The 20,465-nt window shown below is 39.3% G+C and overlaps 2 protein-coding genes across 4 annotated transcripts; one reads left to right on the forward strand and one right to left on the reverse strand.

Moving 5' to 3' along the window:
* Positions 1-213: 213 nt before the first annotated feature.
* On the forward strand, positions 214-10,905 carry LOC132843543 (uncharacterized). 3 transcript variants are annotated; one of them, XM_060866955.1, is made up of 8 exons: positions 214-283; positions 975-1,028; positions 1,197-1,401; positions 1,685-2,980; positions 4,733-4,863; positions 5,761-5,888; positions 7,042-7,157; positions 8,066-10,905. In XM_060866955.1, exons 7-8 carry the CDS (start codon positions 7,050-7,052, stop codon positions 10,001-10,003), a joined length of 2,046 nt encoding a protein of 681 aa, XP_060722938.1. In that variant the 5' UTR covers positions 214-283; positions 975-1,028; positions 1,197-1,401; positions 1,685-2,980; positions 4,733-4,863; positions 5,761-5,888; positions 7,042-7,049; the 3' UTR covers positions 10,004-10,905. The 3 variants fall into 3 exon arrangements, with proteins under 3 accessions (XP_060722938.1, XP_060722939.1, XP_060722940.1); XM_060866956.1 differs by lacking the exons at positions 214-283; positions 975-1,028; positions 1,197-1,401; positions 1,685-2,980 and having other exon boundaries at positions 3,717-4,863; XM_060866957.1 differs by lacking the exons at positions 214-283; positions 975-1,028; positions 1,197-1,401; ... (2 more) ...; positions 5,761-5,888; positions 7,042-7,157 and adding an exon at positions 7,566-7,706.
* Positions 10,303-13,488, reverse strand: LOC132843546 (uncharacterized). Its single transcript, XM_060866962.1, has 2 exons — positions 12,687-13,488; positions 10,303-11,961 (listed from the first exon to the last, which is right to left on the reverse strand). The coding sequence occupies exons 1-2, from the start codon at positions 13,302-13,304 to the stop codon at positions 11,635-11,637; spliced, it is 945 nt and encodes a 314-aa protein (XP_060722945.1). The 5' UTR covers positions 13,305-13,488; the 3' UTR covers positions 10,303-11,634.
* Between the last annotated feature and the right edge of the window lie 6,977 nt (positions 13,489-20,465).

Genomic DNA, 20,465 nt, shown 5'->3' on the forward strand with positions numbered 1-20,465 from the left:
TTTAGTTTACTTTTGGCAAAAGGCATTTGGGCCAACTCTGAGCCATAATTCAATCCATTCATGCTCACACACTTGCTCACTCACGCATGTGCATGGACAGAGGGGAGAGAGAGAGAGAGAGAGAGAGTGTGAGAGTGTGTGTGTATACAGGTGTGGCTATTACCTGTCAGAGTCACTACCCATCCCCCACTGCAGAATAACTAGAAAGAAGGTGTCAGTGAACGTGAACTCAGCAGCTCCATTTTGTGACAAAGGAAAACAAAACATTTCAGGAGTAAAAACAGTGAGTATCTAAATCTAAAGCTCTAATATATAAACATATAAATGAACTGACACCAGATGCAGAAGAGTTTTGTGGGTTTGTACTGAGGTTTTAATGTACACAGGTTGTTTCCTATTTCTCCTGTTTGAATAAGTGTACAGACTGTATCTGAATTAAAAATATGGAATTATTGGTGTTTAATAATGAACACATTGTTTAACAATGCTGAGACAGCAGAGTATTAATTATTGCTGATATTTCTGTTGTAATCCTATAGAATGAGGTCGGTATAGTGATGCGTTTTACAGCATTGTTCCACCTGATCAAACTCACTCGTCTCATTATGAAGCCCTTCATGAGCTTTATCAGGTGTTGAAGCAGTAAAATAAACTGTGCAGTGCTGCAGCTCTCGGACTGGCAGTGAGGAAAACTGCTTTAAGTGTTCAGTTCAGTCTGCAGTCCCTGAGCTGGAGGGTCTGTAGTGCTACAGAAGAATATTTACACCTGGGACATTAATGACAATATAAATATTTTATTCATTTATTCAAACATTTGTTTCTAAACATGTTGGTGTTAGTTAGGAAATCCTGAAATCAGTGTATTGTGTTAAGAGGATAGTGTTAAATATCTGTCTCTGTATTTATTAGTGTGTGATTTGTGCAGCTATGAATACATATAGTCCATATTACATGACAATTTTGTTGGTTCACAGACCACAAAAAAGGAATCAAACATCAGCAGAAATCAGCTGGACTCCATATTTGAGGTGTGTTGTTTTTTTATTTGTGTATCAGTTGTATGAGTAATCAGAATTTCAGTTTTAAATTTTAACTGTGATAATAAAAAGAGGCTTTACATCTTTTCATAAAATAAAAGGATCTCTCACTGTGTAACATGATAATATTTAGATTTGTTCCTGTGTTTTTCTAACCAGGAGCTGGAACACAAAGTCATCACTCTGATAAAGAATGAGCTGAAAACGTTTAGGGAGCTCCTGAGTCCAGATTACCCAGCATGCACTGAGAGGGAGGTGGTGGATGAGGAGGATCTGCACAGTGTCAGAGAGGGAGCACTGAAGATCACACTACACATCCTGAAGAACATGAACCACACAGATTTTACTAACACACTTCACAACAGTAAGAGCTCTGAGTCATGACCTTATTCCATCAGGTTCCCTTTAGAGAGAGGAAATAGTTTTAGACATGAACACTTTTAGTTTTATATTTAATTTTAGTATCATGTACATCTGCTGCTTTTCTGGTATAATTGTGGTTACTCTGTACAATGGTCCTCTTCCTTCAATAATATTTAGTACATCAGCATCATCACCGGAATGAACAGCAGCAACTGAAATAATTTTACATTTTATATTGTGTTTAGTGATTCTGCATTAAAACATGATATTATTTTGTTTATTAGTGTCTGTAGGTTCTGTGTATCAGTCAAAGATGAAGTCTAAGCTGAGAGAGAAGTTTAAAAGAATTAATGAAGGAATCCCACAACATGGAAGCTCAGCACTTCTGAATGAGATCTACACAGAGCTCTACATCACAGAGGGTTGGAGTGGAGATGTCAGTAATGAACATGTGGTGAGACAGATTGAGACAGCATCCAGGAGACCAGCAACACAGGATAAACCCATCAAATGTAATGATCTCTTTAAAGACAAGTCCATCAGAACTGCTGACTAAAGGAGTTGCTGGAATTGGGAAAACAGTCTCTGTGCATAAGTTCATTCTGGACTGGGCTGAAGGAAAAGTAAATCAGGACGTCGTCTTCATGTTTACACTTCCCTTTAGAGAGATGAATCTGATGAAGCAGCAAAATCTCAGTCTGATTAATCTTCTTCAATACTTTTTCCCAGACATGAGAGAACTAGAATCAATAGACTGCGACTCCTACAAAGTGGCGTTGATCTTTGATGGTCTTGATGAGTGTCGACTTCCTCTAAATTTCCAGAAGAATGAGAGAATGTGTGATGTGACAGAGTCAGCCTCAGTGGATGTGCTGCTGACGAACCTTATCAAGGGGAATCTGCTTCCCTCTGCTCTCCTCTGGATAACCACAAGACAAGGAGCAGCCAATCAGATCCCTCCTGAGTGTGTAGACCAGGTAACAGCGGTACGAGGGTTCAGTGATCCTCAGAAAGAGGAGTACTTCAGGAAGAGTATCAGTGATCAGCGCCTGGCCGATAAAGTCATCACACACCTGAAGTCTTCAAGAAGCCTCTACATCATGTGCCACATCCCAGTCTTCTGCTGGATCTCAGCCACTGTTCTAGACTCCTTACAGTGTGAGAACGGACACCTGGACTTGTTCCACCGTTTCCTTCTTGGTCTCTCACTGGAGTCCAATCAGACTCTCTTACAAGGCTTAATGCCAGAGACAGGAAGTAGATCTCACAGCAAACAGGAAACAGTGGAGTACATCAAGGAGAAGATCAGTGAGAATCCATTTCCAGAGAAATCCATAAATCTGTTCCACTGTCTGATTGAACTGAATGATCATTCTCTAGTGCAGAAGGTACAAACTGAACAGAGGAGGTGACAGTTGTCTCAGAGGAACTAGATTCTCTCCTGCTCAGTGGTCAGCTCTGGTGTTTGTGTTACTGAACTCAGCACAGGAGCTGGATGAGTTTGATTTGTGGAAATATGATCGTTCAGATGAATGTCTTCTGAGGCTGCTGCCAGTGGTCAAAGCCTCCAGAAAAGCTGAGTGAGTATTTTTATTTATAAATGTATTACTGCATGGTTTGTTATTTTAATGTAACAATGAACTGCACTGTTTGGAGTAATATTTGTTAATAGTTACTCTAATCATCTTTAAACAAACCTCTGGTACTTTTACAGAAGATTGTTTCACTTTTTACACGATCATGTTATATCGGAACTATATCTAACATGATATGAGCCATTTTCTCCCTTTTATATATGATATATCATGAAAAATTGTGTTCTCTAAAATTTATGAAAAAAATATCTATACAGCATAACTGCATACATTTAAGAACTAACCATGTAGGAAGATCAGGAGGTTGTATTTCTGGATTGTATACTAAGGAGGTTCTAATACCCCTAGCCTATCTCTCGGTGTGTCGTTCAGAACACAGGCGACTGTATCAGAGCCGTAGTTGCAGAAAAGGTCCTTTATTACAAATTTGGAAGTACACAGTCCGTGGAGGAGGGCATGTAGATACATATGGGTGAAGTAATGAGGTATGGAGTATTCTGATGCAAGGTGGTGAAATATGATATGGCGTGGTTCTATAACAGAAGAGAGTAGGAATGAACATAACCATCAATAGGATGTTTCATAAGCACATTAAAGGTGGGGTGCACGATGGTTGAAATCACCAAAACAAACACGAACCTAACCCAAATGGGTGTCACCCCTGTTTTGATACCTCCGCCCCACACATACATATGTAACTATTATGGCGGAACATGCTGGTTCAGCTGGCCGAGGGGATATTTTTATCAATAAATGAACTCAATGAGTAATACTAAGGTAATACAAATGTGTTTTTGTAGTACTGTGTGTTGTACCGTGAAAGGTTTAGCTCCGTTTCAAGCGGAAAATGTTCAGTTCTCTCCAGCGCTGGAAAGCTGATCCTATATTAACACGGGTCCTGCTTCTTGCCTTATCGTAAGCATTTTTTCACTTTTTGTTTTTATCCGCCATAGCAATGTTTCAATCGCTTTCTGCTAATGTCAGACCAATCGCACTGAACACTCTCTCTGCTGCATATTTACAAGACACGCCCCTTTCTGCTCATTGGCTACACGTTTTTTTGTTTGTCTGAAGTTTTCTGAAGCATTTTTCAAACATTGTGCACCCCACCTTTAACATAAACAATGATAACCCACAGGCCTTAGGCTGACAATAAGGCTCTAACAAACAGTATACACTTAAATATTGCACTGCATGTCACATAAGAATACATCAGTAATACGGCTCAGTAACCGAATGCACGGCATAAACAGGATTTACAAAATGGCAGAGCATTAGACGCTAGCTTAGCATTAGAGCTATCGCTCGGAATGAACATTATCAGGACGTAAAGAACAGCTACTATAACTGTCAAAGTCGTCTAGTAAACAACTTGCACGTGCTAATTCCGTGTTGACTGCACGTGCACGATAAGCCCCACCTCTCCAACAAAACACATTTCTGAACTAAGCACCAGTGACTTATTTTTTTGTGTTTATTTTGAAAGAGACATTTATGAAAACAAAAATGGTTGCACGTGATGGTCGGTCAGGTTTATCTCCGTTACTGTTGAAGAGACGTCGGGTTTCGTTCTTTCAAACCTTTCTATGCATTTTGGAGATTTTAAGCTGTGGACTGTGTTTGTATTTATAAGCAGCTATAGTGAATCTATATTTTTATTGTACAACATTATAACAGACTGGTGTTGGTCTCTGTTCATCATTAAGTACTGAAAAAATCTTACACATTGGGCTAAAGGTTTACAGACACTGAGGTCTGATATCACTTGAGTGAAAACTGGACCTGAGTAAGAATGAACTGCAGGATTCAGGAGTGAAGCTGCTCTCTGATGGACTGAAGAATCCACACTGTACACTGGAGATACTGAGGTACACACACTTTAAATATTTTAATAATTTTCAAGTAATAATTATAATCATCATAACTTTATTTTTACAGAACCATTAAAAAACAAATTTCAAACATGGTATACAGTAGAATATGTATTTTTAAAGATAAAATAATTCACACTCAGTTCATCAGAAAAATGGTGTATTTATTTTGAAAAGAAATTTTAAGTCTAATTTCAGGTTAATTTTAAGAGATTGATCATGAATGAGGATATGAATGTAATGTGTTAAAAGAGACATTTTTAATTTATTATGTATGAAGTAGATTTCAGTGAAACAGTGATTTAAAAAATAGCCATCAGTCATTGTTACACAGTCATGTATAGTCGATTATGCTGTGAAGAACACAACAACAACATATAAGGCTTGTTTAGTGCTACATAGTTTTTAAATGCACTGCTCCACCCTGTTTCTCTTCTTGTGGTGAACTGAATGAACCACATCAGTGAGTCAGCAGATTCTCGTTTGTTCACAGAGATCATTCATGAACAACAATTACCAGTTTGTTCAGAATCAGTAGGGTCTACCTCTCTCATTCATACGGAAGCGTATTGCATTCACTTGAGTAAAAAAAAATCTACTCTGTTTTTCTGAATTAACGACTTAATATTTCAGGAAAAAAAAATTTTTGCTCTGTTTTTCTGAATTAACGACTTACTTATCTCAAAATTATGAGATAATTTTTCAGGAAAAAAATTTTTTTTGCTCTGTTTTTCTGAATTAACGACTTACTTATCTCAAAATTATGAGATAATTTTTCAGGAAAAAAATTTTTTTTGCTCTGTTTTTCTGAATTAACGACTTACTTATCTCAAAATTATGAGATAATTTTTCAGGAAAAAAAATTTTTTTGCTCTGTTTTTCTGAATTAACGAGATCCCTCAAAATTCTACGAGAAGCTCTCACCTGCACGAAGTAACGTCAGGCCACAGTTGCTGATGCTAATCAGCCTGACCCTCCAACAACAACAACAACAGTGCCAGGCCTACATGGGTTCAGTGCAGGTAAGATAGCGAAGTTATTATAGTTGGGCTACATGTTAATGCCAAATGATGTCTGCTAACTGTTCGCGTCACGACATGTAAAACGAGGTTAGAATAGCTGTTTATAAACGTATGTTAACGATAATGTTACGGGCATATTTTTACTAACTACGTTAACTTAAGTTACACCATCAACTGCAGTTGATAGGCTAACTTATGTAACGTTAAGCTAATATTTATCATTAGTCAGCAAAAGGAACCTTAACTTTTAAGGTCGAGGGGATAATAACGTGTTATTTTTAGGAGGAATATAACGTTAACCACCTTTCTTTCAGTTTGTTGGCTAAGATAAGTAAACCACGCTATTTGCTGTAACTTTAGTGCTTAATTTGTAAATCAAGAGGTCCTCGAACACAGCGAGGCTGCTGTCAGGGGGAGTGAAAAAGTCACGTCAGAAATCCACAGTGCATGCTGCATGTTGGACATCGCGACATTATATAACAGTAAACAAACATTCAGAACTTTGCCAGTTTCAAAGCCAGCAGGGATACTATTTCGATTAAGTTTTGCACGGACGTTTAGTATAGTGTTCAGCGTGCTACACCAATAATAATGTTGAATATATTCTGACATTGCTTCGGTTTCTTTAGTTGTGCCCTCTCTTTTGGTTTGTCACTATGCATATGTGTCCTGTAATTGTTTTATTTGTTGATATTTTTCTAAACTGTGTACTTGATGCATTTAATAATTTAGAAACAAAGCTAGCTTTTTGAAGCTTTCCAAAGCAAGTTATATATTTTTCAGAAACTAGATTCCAGTTGTGCAGTGAATCACAGATAAATGAGTACATACTGTATAGCCTGTGTCTATACACTATTGACCTTCTTGAGTCTAGCCATCTCTATGATTTGAGTAATGTTACTGTTAAAGGTGAGCACATTCAAATGCTTAAGACAGTTTGACTTCCAAGTGATAAGAAAGGCCTATAGTTGCCTACCTATACAGTTGATACATGAAACATCCATTTTTAGCAACGTTATCACACTCTTGGCCGAAATACATATTTGAGATATTTAAAGCAATTACACTTTTGAGGGTACAGTCCTAAATCTGTTTATATTTGTGGTGCAACGCATATTTACATAAATGCTGCCTTTTTCCGACATTTGTTCAGGGCCAGCTATGGCTACGTCTTCAAATACCCCCCTCCCACAAGATGATGGACTGTGGATGTTTCTTCAGAGCCGAGGGATTCCTGAGAAAAATATTCAGAAAATGCAGCAAGATCATGTAGGTGACAGCACATTCATTCCTGCAATATATTAATTTTAATTGTTTTACATTTTACTGAATCTCTGCAGATTATACAAGTAATCATAAATTGTAACCCTATCACATTTAGTGCCAGTGCTTCCGATTTCTTTTTTAAGCCAAGCACACCTGTCTCTCCCAACAATGCATTCATGTCTTCCCTATTCTAGCCCTGTAAAATAAGGTTTATAGGTATATTTAGGAGTCAATTCACACTATATTTTGGTCTCTACCCTACATAAACAAGTAACAGTAGTTGTGCAGTAGCATCACCATTATACATTCAGGCAAAGTGCTGACTTATATGTTTGAAATTATAAATAAATACACAAAATAAATATTGTGCCCTTACAATAACTGCTTTCCATTTTGTTGTGATTTGATATTGTTTTAAAAGGATGGAGTAATGTTTAGATGCCAGCACAGGCCTTGGTTGGGAGCTGAAGTATGGAATCAATATGGAATAGCAATATTATGGAGTACATAATAGCAGTAATATAAGGGAGAAGTGCTTTTCTTGTAATTGAGGTAAATAGTTATGTAATTAAAGAGGAATACATGAAAGTAATCAGTCCCCTGACTAACTTTGATGTCAAGGATTTTCACTGTTAATACACTTTATTTTCAGCATCATTATGTCACTCAAACTTCATTGTTATGGTTACAACCATTTTTTAGACAGCAGTTTTTGTGTTAAATTACTTAATATCTTAGCTCCTTTTTATTCCCATGCGAAAAGAGAAACAAGCAAGTGAAGAAAAATAGAAATAAATTGCTGATTTGTAGCTACTGCTAAGAAATTAATTTTCACTCATATGGAAATATAGCCATCTCTTAGATTTAAGATAACCAATATATCTTACTGTATTATTTTGTTTTTATTACAGATTGACAGCTCGGTAGTTGGAGAAATAGATGATGCCACTATGACTGCTTACATTCCAGCATATGGTGATAGGATTGCTACAAGGCGTTTCTGTATGGAAAAACAGAGAAAAGGTGGTGATGATCTAAAAAGACAGTCCTTATTTGAAAAACTTAGAAGAAAGTTGGGCACATTGACAAGCAATAAAGACACAGATCAAGATTTTGAGGAGGAGCATTCTATGCAGCCAACAAAGATACATCTGAGAAATAACAAAAGGGCCGTGAAGATGACAAGGAAAATAGAACTAGGATGGATACACGACAAGAAACAAGTGAGAAAACGCAATGGTGGAGGAACCAGAGTTCTTGATATTTCCAAGAAAGCCACAAAAACAGAGATTCTATCACAAGCTAAAAAGCTATTTTTCCCCAATGAGAAATCGAGAAAGGGAAAGTGGGAAGAGTTCAGTCACAACATTGTTGACTTTCAGGAAGCATACCTTGATGAGGGTGTTAGTGTGGGAGAGCTCTATGAGACACATAAATTGGGGATTTTAAGATTTTACTTGTTCACAGAGCACCTGACAAATGAAGATGAAGTGTTCACAGAGATGACAGAAGGAACTGATGAACAGACAGATGCAGCGAGGCTAAATGAGCAACAGAAAAACACAACAGAAGATAATGAGCAGCTGACACAAAAAACACATGACAGTGAACAGCAGACACATACTGTAGAAGATGTTGTCTCTACTGCTGTAGAGATTGTTGATCTTACATCTTTGTGTGATACATCGGAGGTCATTTTTGGCCCTTTGCAAGGTGGACCATTTTTAGAAGATCTTGATGACACAATCTTACATGAGCCTATAGAAGAGGCACAGATAAACATCAACGCCTACAGCTCAACTCCTGTCCATTCTGACACAGTGCCTGCTGGCCCATTAAGTCCTACTTATGAACCTTTGCATGTGACAGTGAAACTCCACAGAGTCAATCTCTTGGAGGAACTGATTACCCAATTCAAGGATGAAGTGATTATGTCCTACTCTGTGAAATACAGCTTCATTCATGAAATGGGGGCAGATGCTGATGGCGTGTCCAGGGATGTATATGCTGCCTTCTGGACAGAGTTTTTAGACTGTGCAGCAGAGGGTGCAGATGTGAGAGTGCCATCACTATCCCCAAAATGGCAAGAGGAAGAATGGAAATCCGTTGGTAGGATAATGGTCAAGGGATTAAAGGAACATGGATATTTTCCTTCTCGGCTGGCTCAAGCCTTTACAGCAGCAATCATATTTGGTGAACACACTGTCTCACCTGATTTATTGTTTGACTCACTAATGTTGTATCTTAGTCAGTCTGAGCGTGATCTCTTGTCCACTGCTTTGCAAGACGCCCTTGATGGTGATGATAAAGATGAGCTTCTTGATCTTATGGATCGCATGGGAGTAAGAACAGTACCAACACAAGAGAACTTGAAAGCTGTGCTTCTCCAAGTGGCCCACAAGCAAATAATCCAGCAACCAAAATATGCACTGGATAACATTGCAGCAGTCGCAGGACCAACTCTCAGGGAGTTCTTCCCCAGTGTGCTGGATATGCAGAAGATGTATGAGAATCTTAAACCATCAACCCGGAAGGTTTTAAAGTTGATCACGGCCTCTCCAGCTACTCCAGCAGAGAACCAAAGTTTGCAATTTTTACATCAGTACATCAGGGGATTGGATGAGATAGGCCTCCGGAAGATGTTGAGATTCATGACAGGGTCTGATGTCATCTGCGTTAAAGACATTCAAGTCATATTCACCCCTTTGGAAGGGTTATCTAGGCGGCCTATTGCACATACTTGTGGCCCAACATTAGAGCTGCCATCAACTTACAACAGCTATCCTGACCTCCGAGCTGAAATGGAGGCTATACTGTCCAGCAACTTCTATGCAATGGACATTGCATAGAAGTGTCTCTCTCACTCACATGTACACACTCTTCCCTCTTGCCCAGTTATAGCCTTATCAGTGCCATCTGTTTACAGTACCTTTAGATAGTGTGTGAATGTAAGACAGAGCACATAGGGGAAGTAATTAACTCGGGTGGTGCATAATGAGCGCAGAGTAATTTATTTATTTTGTTTTTCAGTTTAAGTTTTATCCAAAATGTCATTACCAAACTTACTGTGGAAACATGTTTACTGGCTGATGAGCATTTTGTTGATGGACTCCGAATATATCCAGCCCATAGAAACATTTACACATGATAAGATTCAATAATCAGTTTGATTTATTGATAATGATACTGGACCATTTAAATGCCATTTAGGTTGCCCTGTTTGCAGTGGGCCCAAAGTGTGTCAAATCACATTTGGTCATGCTGAATAGTTCCACCATGAGGACCAATTTTGCCATTTTGACAATGGCAACATGTTTTGCAACGTTTCATATGCAGTTGCTGTTATTACCAGACTTAAACTGTCTGTAGAAACATATTGAGTGGCTGAACATTTTGTTAGTATACTTTAAGGTCCATTTAACCAAAAAACAATTATAAGCCTTTTACACAATGTATGTTATAAATGCATGTGGTTTTCATTTTTAAGTGATTTAGATACATGTACCAGTATTTTTATGTACTTTTATGTAAGCCATCATTTCTGTTAGCAGTTTAGGAGCATACTTTTTGGGACAATTTAAAAGAAATGTTCTTGTAAAGTTGCATTTTAACTTGGACCCTGGGGTAATGTCAGCTCATGTTAAATCTAAATTTTGCCAGTGTTTGGAAATCTGTTCTAACATACAGCACTGTACATTAGAAGGTGTTCTGCTTTTTACAAATAAAAAGCACAGGTTTCTCTCGTTTTGTACAGATGTTTTCAAACAAAGCGGGTCTTTACTGCAGATAACACACAAATTTTGTCTCACACAATAGAATTACTGAGTTTTGACAACTGCACTGCAGTTCCTGCATTCACCAGTACTCTTTAGACAACATATTTAAACAGTCATCTCTACATTAACAAATAGGTCTATTTCCTACATACACAGTAAATCACACTGGGGAGAAAAAATGTTTTACTGGTTTAGCATGTATTTATATTATGCCAAATAATTGTGTAAAAAAGTGCTTTATGTGCAGCCCAGAGACACATGATAACAAGATACAATAATATGTTTGATTTAAAAGCCATCCAAACATCATGTAGGTTGCCCTGTTTACAATGAGCCCAAAGTGTGTCAGACCACATCTGGTGATGCGAAATAGTTCCACCATAAGGACAAATGTGCCATTTTTGACAATGGCAACATGTGATACCTTTCATTTGCAGGTACAGGATTTTTCCCAGTTCTGTTGATGAGATGTACTTTTTACATAATGATGAATAAAAAGAGATGATATGGAGCTCAGTTGGGAGATGTCCATTATGAAAGAGTTGTCTATTATCGATTGCTTAAACACAGTACTTCTGTCAAACATTTACAGTGAATGTCATGGTATATATCCTTTTCCGTCCAAACGGCAATTCTGTTGTTTTTTTGGCTATGAGTGGGTGCTCACATTCAGTCATTTGATCCAGTAGAACAACTTGTGATTATTAAATTTGGGTACGTATGTAAGCACGTAAGAACATGTAAAGATCAATGGCTTCCTCTGGAGAGGTTGGTGGATGAAGACTGTTTTCTGCCATGGCAAGGCAACAAATGTCAAACACTGTATTATCACAAGGATATGGTCCTCTCTCACGACATTCCTCCCTACAAGCCTGTATCTTCTGTTGGGATGCCTCTTTAAGGTACTCCCTAGCACCAAAAAGTTGGGGTAGGGTGTACATCATCACTGGACGTCCACATGGGGACACAGCATTTCTGGATGGGCGAATTCTGTGTGTGTTCCAGAGGTGAACAACATCCTGCAGCTCTCTCTAAATATAAAGAAAAAGAGTGGGAAAGTAAGAAAGTTAGTCCACACCTTTGCAATAGCACCTGCAGGCAAAATAAATGCTTATGGTCCAGTATGATACAGTAGAGCCGTTCTCTCAAACAGTTTCATGCATGTTAAATTCTATATTTGAAAACAATAAATCTCTGTATGTTAAGATTTGTGTTATATGATCAGGGTCAGATAAGTCATCCCTCTCTCACATACTGTGTCCCACTAATGCAGAGAAACAATTTTCTTTCACCAAAATGTACATAAAAAAACCAGAATAAAATTAATAAAAGTAGGCTACTCATAGTGCGGTAAATTTTCCTTGTCAGTGTTTTATATTATGATGTTTTTGGGTTAATATTAGATAGCAGTTTGTGCAACATACATATAACAGGATTAATATTACAGCTGCATTAATGTTTGTGTTGCATTTTATTGTTGTAGACGTAGGCTGCTGCTAATTCTAACTACTTATACTGAGATCCATCTCTTAAAAAGTCAACTATATGGGAAGAAGGGAAAAATTGTGATCTACAAATTAATTTCATAATCTAATTAAATAACTAATGGTTATTGTCCATTTGCTTCTGTTATGGAACAGTTGTTAGACCTATGAAATGACATAATTATGCTGCATGTCACAACATTTTGGCATATTGACAAAATCTATAGCTGAATAACATATCACAATTTACATGTCTAAAGCACATTTCTTACCTCTATTATTTCAAGACATGTGAACTGTATTAGACTTTTGTCTAGGAAGTCACCGGAGAAATCGTCAGAATCTTTTAGATCTTGAAATAGGTTGATCCAGAACTGTGCATGCTGTTTCCTCAAAAATCCCCACCAATGCTCTATCCGTTGGTTATGATTGCTTGAGCCATACAAATAGCAATTTCTCGAAAAGTCGTCCGTATGATCATGTCTCATGAACATCTGCATCTGTTCCATGTAACAGTTCTCTGTCCCTAAGTCTGAGCGAATTCGGGTGGCTGTCCCATTCCTTGATAACACCGCATCAATAAAGTATCCAGCGATGACCTTGGGATCACTACTTGTAGAGTATGCATGTAGCCATATCAGCATTCGTGAAAACCCGTCGATTGCACCATTGATGCAGATCCCATATGGTTTGAGTTTGTCATATGAATCAACATGCCATAAAAAGTTCGGACCTGGATTATGATACAAACGTCGCCGAAGACGATTCCGGCGCCTCAGTTGCACTCCATGGGGATCCAGTATTTTCAACAATTGCCTGATTGTCTCTTGTGTCACCACATAGCCAGCCTGAATGCATTTTAGATGCATCATCTTATATCCGTGAAGCATACCATATCGGTTCAACTGATCCTGGAGAAACACAGCAACGTCAAGCAGATCAGAATGTTCTTTTCGTCTGAACAGGCGCAAAGTCTTGAGGTGTCTGCGCAAAGTTGACGCACTAATAACAATACCATTTATATTACTTAAAGACAGCAGAATCTCCCAATGTCTCAAACCCAAAGTAAAATAAAACCGGATTAAAGTTGAAAGGCGGGACATGTTTACTTCCATGCAATCCACATTAAGTCGTTAATTCAGAAAAACAGAGCAAAAAAATTTTTTTTCCTGAAAAATTCTCATAATTTTGAGATAAGTAAGTCGTTAATTCAGAAAAACAGAGCAAAAAAAATTTTTTTCCTGAAAAATTCTCATAATTTTGAGATAAGTAAGTCGTTAATTCAGAAAAACAGAGCAAAAAAAATTTTTTTCCTGAAAAATTCTCATAATTTTGAGATAAGTAAGTCGTTAATTCAGAAAAACAGAGCAAAAATTTTTTTTTCCTGAAATATTAAGTCGTTAATTCAGAAAAACAGAGTAGATTTTTTTTTACTCAAGTGAATGCAATACGCTTCCGTACATTCACACTGAAGTAAGAAGAAATATTTAAAAGATTTCTAGATGAATGTACAGATGAATGTAGATGAATGTACAGATACACAGATATAAAACTTCTAGATGAATGTACAGATACACAGATATAAAACTTCTCCAAAGTGCTATAGTCTCTTCATAGCATGACTCTGCCCCTTCTCCTCTTGTTGAAGATTTACATCTGAACTGAATGAATGATCTGTTTGTTCCATCATATCCTTCAGTTCAGACTGAACCATGTCCCAGTTTGTACAGAATCAGTACTGCTCTCATTCAGTAAGAGGTGAATTCCTTCAACAGGTCCAACCAATGACATTGTTCCTTCACAGCACACACACTCTATTGCAGTCAGTGAAAAGCGAGTGAAGCAGTCACATATTTTACACAGGAGGGACTTCAGTGGACCAGAAATATGAGTTAGTGTAGTACCTGTGTAGAAGTACTGAAAGGATTAATTAAATAATGACAGAGAACGCTGCAGTGATGACTTCCGTGACGGTGTATTAATTTAGAATCAACATGAATGTATACATAGCAAAAACCCATTATCTGACAGTATCAATACATGTGTGTATCGCTGCTTCTTCACTGTAGTAACCAGAAATACAAACAGAACTGACTTAACACTTCCTTAGCTCCACATGCTCTTTGCAAGAATAGGATACTCTGAAACATAAATATAATCAAGTATGCACAATGTTAATACTTCCTCTTAAACTGAGATAAAAGAATCAAATCATCTGAAACAATATAATTATACTTTCACTAACATTAATATTTTAAATATTCATAACTGATAGCGTCTCTCACGTTGACCACGAGGTGCCCATACTACACATGTGCTCAGGCCTGCTAGCTCATGACACATTATCAAAAGTGTAATACAAACAAGTTTTGAAACAGTTTCTAACACACTTAACTCGATAGTATTGCATTAAATAGTGTTTGTTTTTAAATAAGTGTCTTAATTTGCAACTTCTGTACCTGTGTAGAAGTACCGAAAGGATTAATTAAATAATGACAGAGAACGCTGCAGTGATGACTTCCGTGACGGTGTATTAATTTAGAATGAAGCGCATCGGGGGCGTCACCTAGTGGCGCGCGCGATGACGTCATCACGCAGGTGTGTCAAATAATTAGGATACTTAATCCAATAAATGTGCTAAATTAAACACCTATTTTATGTAAAGTACGACTTGAAAATCAAACACTATTCAATGAATACTAATGTGAATACTACAAAAATAAATGTAACAATTTTATAATACATTTAAATGTGAACTCGTTTGATAACACATTCAGTATATCACACTCTCCCCTCCATGAAAAGATGTCGTCCCGACATCGAATTACTAAGTCACATATATGCCCAATTCACAGTATTTAACCTATTTCAACTTTACCCAGCAGGTGTCTAACATAAAATATTACAAAATAGTCATCACATATTACTTGTACATTCTCCTTTTTTCAAGCATACATTCACAATTGTGATATTGCTCATTTCAACTTACAAAAGTCCTTATGTCTTAATAGACAAAAGGCACTTTTTTTGTAAATAGTTCCATGTGGTAGGTCTAGAAAAATAGGGAGCCATATGCAAACTCTATTCATTTGCTTTAGCAAGAAAAATATGACAGAGTCCTTCGAGAGAAAAACGATTCAACCAGTGTCAATGAGGGAAGTCTCAGAATGATTCGAAGTGTCCACAGGTTTAAAACCACACAACAGTCCATTACTTTCCAAAATCTGAGAACAGTCCATTATTTTAGTTTTGCAATAGTGTCTCACTGTAGCAATAAACAGTCCCTGGGTAATGTTCTGTATAGTGACATCTCATGCCTTCAACACAGTCCATACGGTGACAAGATAGAGGGTGAAACTGTATGTGGTAGTGCAATTCGAAGTTAATAGCACACATATGTAGGCTGGGGGTAACGAAGGGGTGTTGATGACCAGGGTGTCACAGCTGTCATTCCACTAGATGCAAAGTGTGGGTAGGGGTTGTTGCCAATTATCCGCATAGTGTAGCATGATGGGGACCCAAGATTGTCATAGGTAAACTTTCTAGGTGGTCGTCGGTTTCTCCTGGTGAACTGGTACCCTTTTTCCTCCTCAGTGGTCCTGTCTCTGGGCCCAGGTGATCCAGCTGCTTCAGTAGAAGGTAAGTCTTGTTGCATGAGGTCAACAGTTGGTTCATTTTCCAGTTCTATTCTTATGTCAGGTGCGGACTCTGAAAGATCTATTTCTGACTTTGCTGGGTGAGATTGTGGCCTTGGTTTCACCACTGATCGAGGCTCAGAAGTTACTGACGGTTGTGGTAACACATTTCTGTTCTTTAGGCAGTCACTGCTTTCTGGTGGCCTGGTCTGAAACGGCTCCACTTGAAAGTAGTACTCATCCTCTTCACTTTCATTATCATACCCTGCTTCACATTCTCTCCTCTGGGCGGGCTGAGTTTGGCTATTTCTTTGTTGGTGTTTTTGCTTTGATTGGGTACTCGGGGTTGGTGTAATATCCAGAGGTAAGTAATCGCAGGGAAGAAGAAGATTACGGTGCAACACTCGTGATCGACCTTTACTCTGCTCAGGTTTCACTTCATAGATTGGTACATCATTGGCAACTTGGCGTAAAACAACATGGACCTCGTTCTCCCAGTAATTTCGAAGTTTTCCCGTTCCGCCCCTTGGAGTCAAGTTTTTCACAAGAACCCTACTACCTGGAATAAGGTCTGTGCACCTTACTTTTAGGTCATAGTTCTTTTTGTTCCTTTCAGCACACTTGTTTGCATGTTCTCTGGCTATCTGACAAGCCTCGTTCATTTCTTTTGTCCACCGTTCCACATACTCGCTGTGACTTACAGAGCAGTTATCCGGGTTGAGTCCAAAAAGACTGTCGATGGGAAGCCTTGGAGAGCGCCCGAACAGAAGGTGGAAAGGTGAAAAGCCAGTCACTTCACATTTGGTACAGTTATAAGCAAAGATGAGTTTATTAAGTGCCTCTTTCCAGTTAGATTTTTGTCTTTCAGTCAGAGTTTTCAACATCTGTAGCAAAGTCCGATTAAATCTTTCCACCTGCCCATTCCCCTGGGGGTGGTAGGGCGTTGTCCTTGAGCCAGCAATGCCACTATACTTTCTGAGCTGAGCAAACAACTGATTTTCGAATTCTCCTCCTTGATCATGGTGAATTCTTGAGGGGAAACCAAACTTGAGGGCGAAGTCATTGAATAATCGGTCAGCCACTGTTTTTGCTGATTTTGAGGTGGTGGCATATGCCTGTGCAAAACGAGTGAAGTGGTCAATGATCACCAAAATGTATTCATAACCTCCCTTGCATTTGTCCAAGTGAAGGAAGTCAATGGACACCAATTCAAATGGGAATGTGGTTTTGATGCTTTTAAGTGGTGCTCTCGTCTCTCTACATGGTTTTTTTTGTTTTATGCAGGAGCAGGTTCTGAGAACATAATGTTCAATGTCTTTTTGCATGTATGGCCAGAAAAAACGATCTCTAATAAGACTGGTAGTATGGTCAAGACCCTGATGACCCATCTCATCGTGCAGTTCCCTTAACACAGTTTGTCTGAATTGAGTCGGTAAAACCAGTTGGGTCCTTTGGGATGTTTTTTGAAACAGAATTCCATGTTCATCCAACTTTAATTTATCCCATTCTCTCCAAAGACTTCTGGGTATTGAACTGCCTGAACGCCACTGCTGGAGAGGTTTGGATCCTGACTGTAAGTGTTCAATGATTTTTTCAATCTCTTTGTCATCCCTCTGAGCTTGTCTAATCTCCTCTTTTGACAGGGCTTTGAGAGGTTCCACGCTGCCCGTCTCACATACTGGTGCACTCTGGCAGGCTATAGTGAGGGGTGCATTTTGATCATCTTGAATCTCCACTGCTTGGATCATTGCTCCTACACCATCATATGAAAGCTCTTCGTGTATTCTCTCATGGTTTCTTCCAGATCTACTGGCATTCTGGACAGTGTGTCTGCATTTATGTTTTCTCTACCAGGACGATAACGGATGGAAAAGTGAAAATCTGCAAGCTCCGCAACCCAACGACATCCAGTGGCGTTTAGCTTGGCCGAAGTCAGGACATAGGTTAGTGGGTTGTTGTCACTGAACACAGTAAACGTTGGTGCATAATAGAGATAATCTCTAAATTTTTCAGTTACAGCCCACTTTAGAGCTAAAAATTCCAACTTCCCACTGTGCATGTGATAGTTCTTTTCTGCTGATGTTAACGTCCGAGAGCCGTAGGCAATGACTCTCAACTTGCCATTCTGATTCTGGTACAGGACTGCTCCCAACCCCTGGTTGGAGGCATCTGTATGAAGAATAAATGGTTGGGAGAAATCAGGGAATCCTAGCACAGGAGGGTGGATCAGGTGATCAATCAACTTTTCAAGAATCTCCTGATTGTGTTTTGTCCACTCGATTGGTTGACTCGATGGCACAACCTGATTTTTCTTGTGAGTTTCCCTTTTTCTTTTCCCTTTTCTCTGGTCCTCACTACCGTCAGCCTTGGCTTTTAGCAAGTCATACAGAAGTCTTTTACATATTGCAGATAATAGCTGAGCAGGCCCAGTACTTTACGCAATTCTCCCACAGTGCTTCTCCCACAGTCTTTTCTTTGAGTGCTGTTACAGCAACAGTATCTGCAGGTCCACACGGCTACCTTCAGCTGAGACGAGTCTCCCCAGATAACGTACTTCATTCTTGAAAAGTTCACATTTTCTCGCTTTCAGCTTAACTCCGTTGGATTTCAGTCTTTGCAGTACTTTCCTCACTGCCTCAACATGTTCATCAAATGACTCCGTGAAGACAAGAATGTCATCGAGATAGGGTATGCAGATTTTATCCCGTAGTCCCTCCAAGCATTCCTCCATGAAACGTTGGAATGCAGCTGGCGCATTCATAAGGCCAAACGGAATGCGGCACCATTCATATAAGCTCCACGTGTAGTGAATGCGGTCAAGTGCCTGCTCTCCGTGGACATAAAACCCTGATGATAGGCCTTCCCTTGATCTAATAGAGAGAACCATGCATTGCCTCCTAGTCCATCTAGTACATCCTGCACCCTAGGTATCGGCTGGCGGTCAGGAACTGTTTTGCTGTTCAGCTCTCTATAGTCGAACACACAACCTGAGGCTCCCATCTTTTTTTCGGACACAGACGATTGGGGACGAGTAAGGGGAATGGGATTTCTGCACCCATCCTTGGGCAATCAGATCATGTAAGTAGTCCTTCATTTCCTGGTATAGCAGTTTAGGAACTGAAGTGTAGGTGCGAGCAACAGGGGTGTGATCGTTTAAGGTAAGACTCAGTTGCAAACCTGGAATACAGCCAATGTCGTCGTCTGACTTTGAGAAAATGTGACATTCCTCACGCAACATCTGCTTTACTTGTTGTTGTTGGGGTAACGTTAAGTGGCTCACATCGACTGGAGGATCCCATGGATCCATGTTGCCGTCTACTCTAATGGTTTCCTTTGGGGTCTGAGTAACAGAGGCTGTGACTGCACTCTGTGATGTTGCGGCTGGTAGGACCGATTTAACTGCTTGCAGTGTCCCTAGTTCTGTTCTGCCAATAAGTGTGATGTCATGATCTGTTCCATTCTGCACAGATAGTAACCGATGGGTGAGAACCTTTTTTCATAATAAGAAGGGTGTCAAATAGTTCAAGTCCATCAGAATGTTGTGGGTTAACATGTGGTTCAAACAGCAAGACGCTATCTTGTGTCACATAAGGCACTTTCACCTGACATTGAATCATCATCTTCACAGTGTGCTTGGGGATGTTCATAGTTTCCTTCATTGTCCTCACTGCATACTCGTTGGAGTCCTCTGCAGACACTAAATTGATGAAGGTGTGAACCTCCTTCTTCTTGAGGCTAGGGAAAGCATTTCTAACAGTCCTGTACAAGTTTTCACCAGTCCCATCAGGAAATCCATTCACTTCATGTTGCTTCATAACCTGCTCTATGGCGTTATATCCAATGATAGGCCTGGACAATTCTTGGTCCTTCAGGACCAGCACAGGAATCATTAACTCCCTTCCCCTGGTCCCAGGAGATGCCAGCTTAAATGTCATTTCCACCCATCCACAGTATGGCATGTTTGTTCCATTGGCTGCTACCAGTTGTAGGCTATCTGGCGAAATATTTCTCAGTGTCAGTTCAGGTGCATATTTTGTTTTCCATTGCTCATCTATAACACATACTTGGGAGCCTGTGTCCCATAAGGCTTCTGTCTTTTGTCCATGTAAATAGCAGGTCACCAGGCACTGTCTGCCTACTAATGATGTTACAGCAGAATGACGGTTAACTTGGCAAGGGGTAGCTAAAATTCTGTTGAGGAACTGGGATTCAAGCTCAAGCTGATGGTTTGTGCCACATCTCTCCTGTTCCTGGGACGTTTCTACCGCTCGGGCCACACCCTGTCCCTTGGGGGCAACCCGCTCCTGTTTAACGGGGCTCCTGACTGAGATCTGGCACCTTTACTTTTACAGCCCGCTGAGAAGTGCTCACTGCTGCCGCAGACGTAGCAATGTGCAAGGTTCCTCTGTTTTCCCC

This window comes from Tachysurus vachellii, chromosome 3 (genome assembly GCF_030014155.1).
Source record: "Tachysurus vachellii isolate PV-2020 chromosome 3, HZAU_Pvac_v1, whole genome shotgun sequence".
In the NCBI taxonomy this organism is placed as follows: Eukaryota; Metazoa; Chordata; class Actinopteri; order Siluriformes; family Bagridae; genus Tachysurus; species Tachysurus vachellii.

What these genes read in the sequence shown, in the direction of transcription:
- LOC132843543 (XM_060866955.1), top strand. Translation starts at nt 7,050, where the DNA reads ATGGCTACGTCTTCAAATACCCCCCTCCCACAAGATGATGGACTGTGG. An exon ending in AGAAAATGCAGCAAGATCAT is followed by an intron (nt 7,158 to 8,065) that starts GTAGGTGACAGC and finishes TTTTTATTACAG; the next exon opens with ATTGACAGCTCGGTAGTTGG.
- LOC132843546 (XM_060866962.1), bottom strand. Translation starts at nt 13,304, where the DNA reads ATGCTTCACGGATATAAGATGATGCATCTAAAATGCATTCAGGCTGGC. An exon ending in CATGTCTTGAAATAATAGAG is followed by an intron (nt 11,962 to 12,686) that starts GTAAGAAATGTG and finishes CTTTATATTTAG; the next exon opens with AGAGAGCTGCAGGATGTTGT.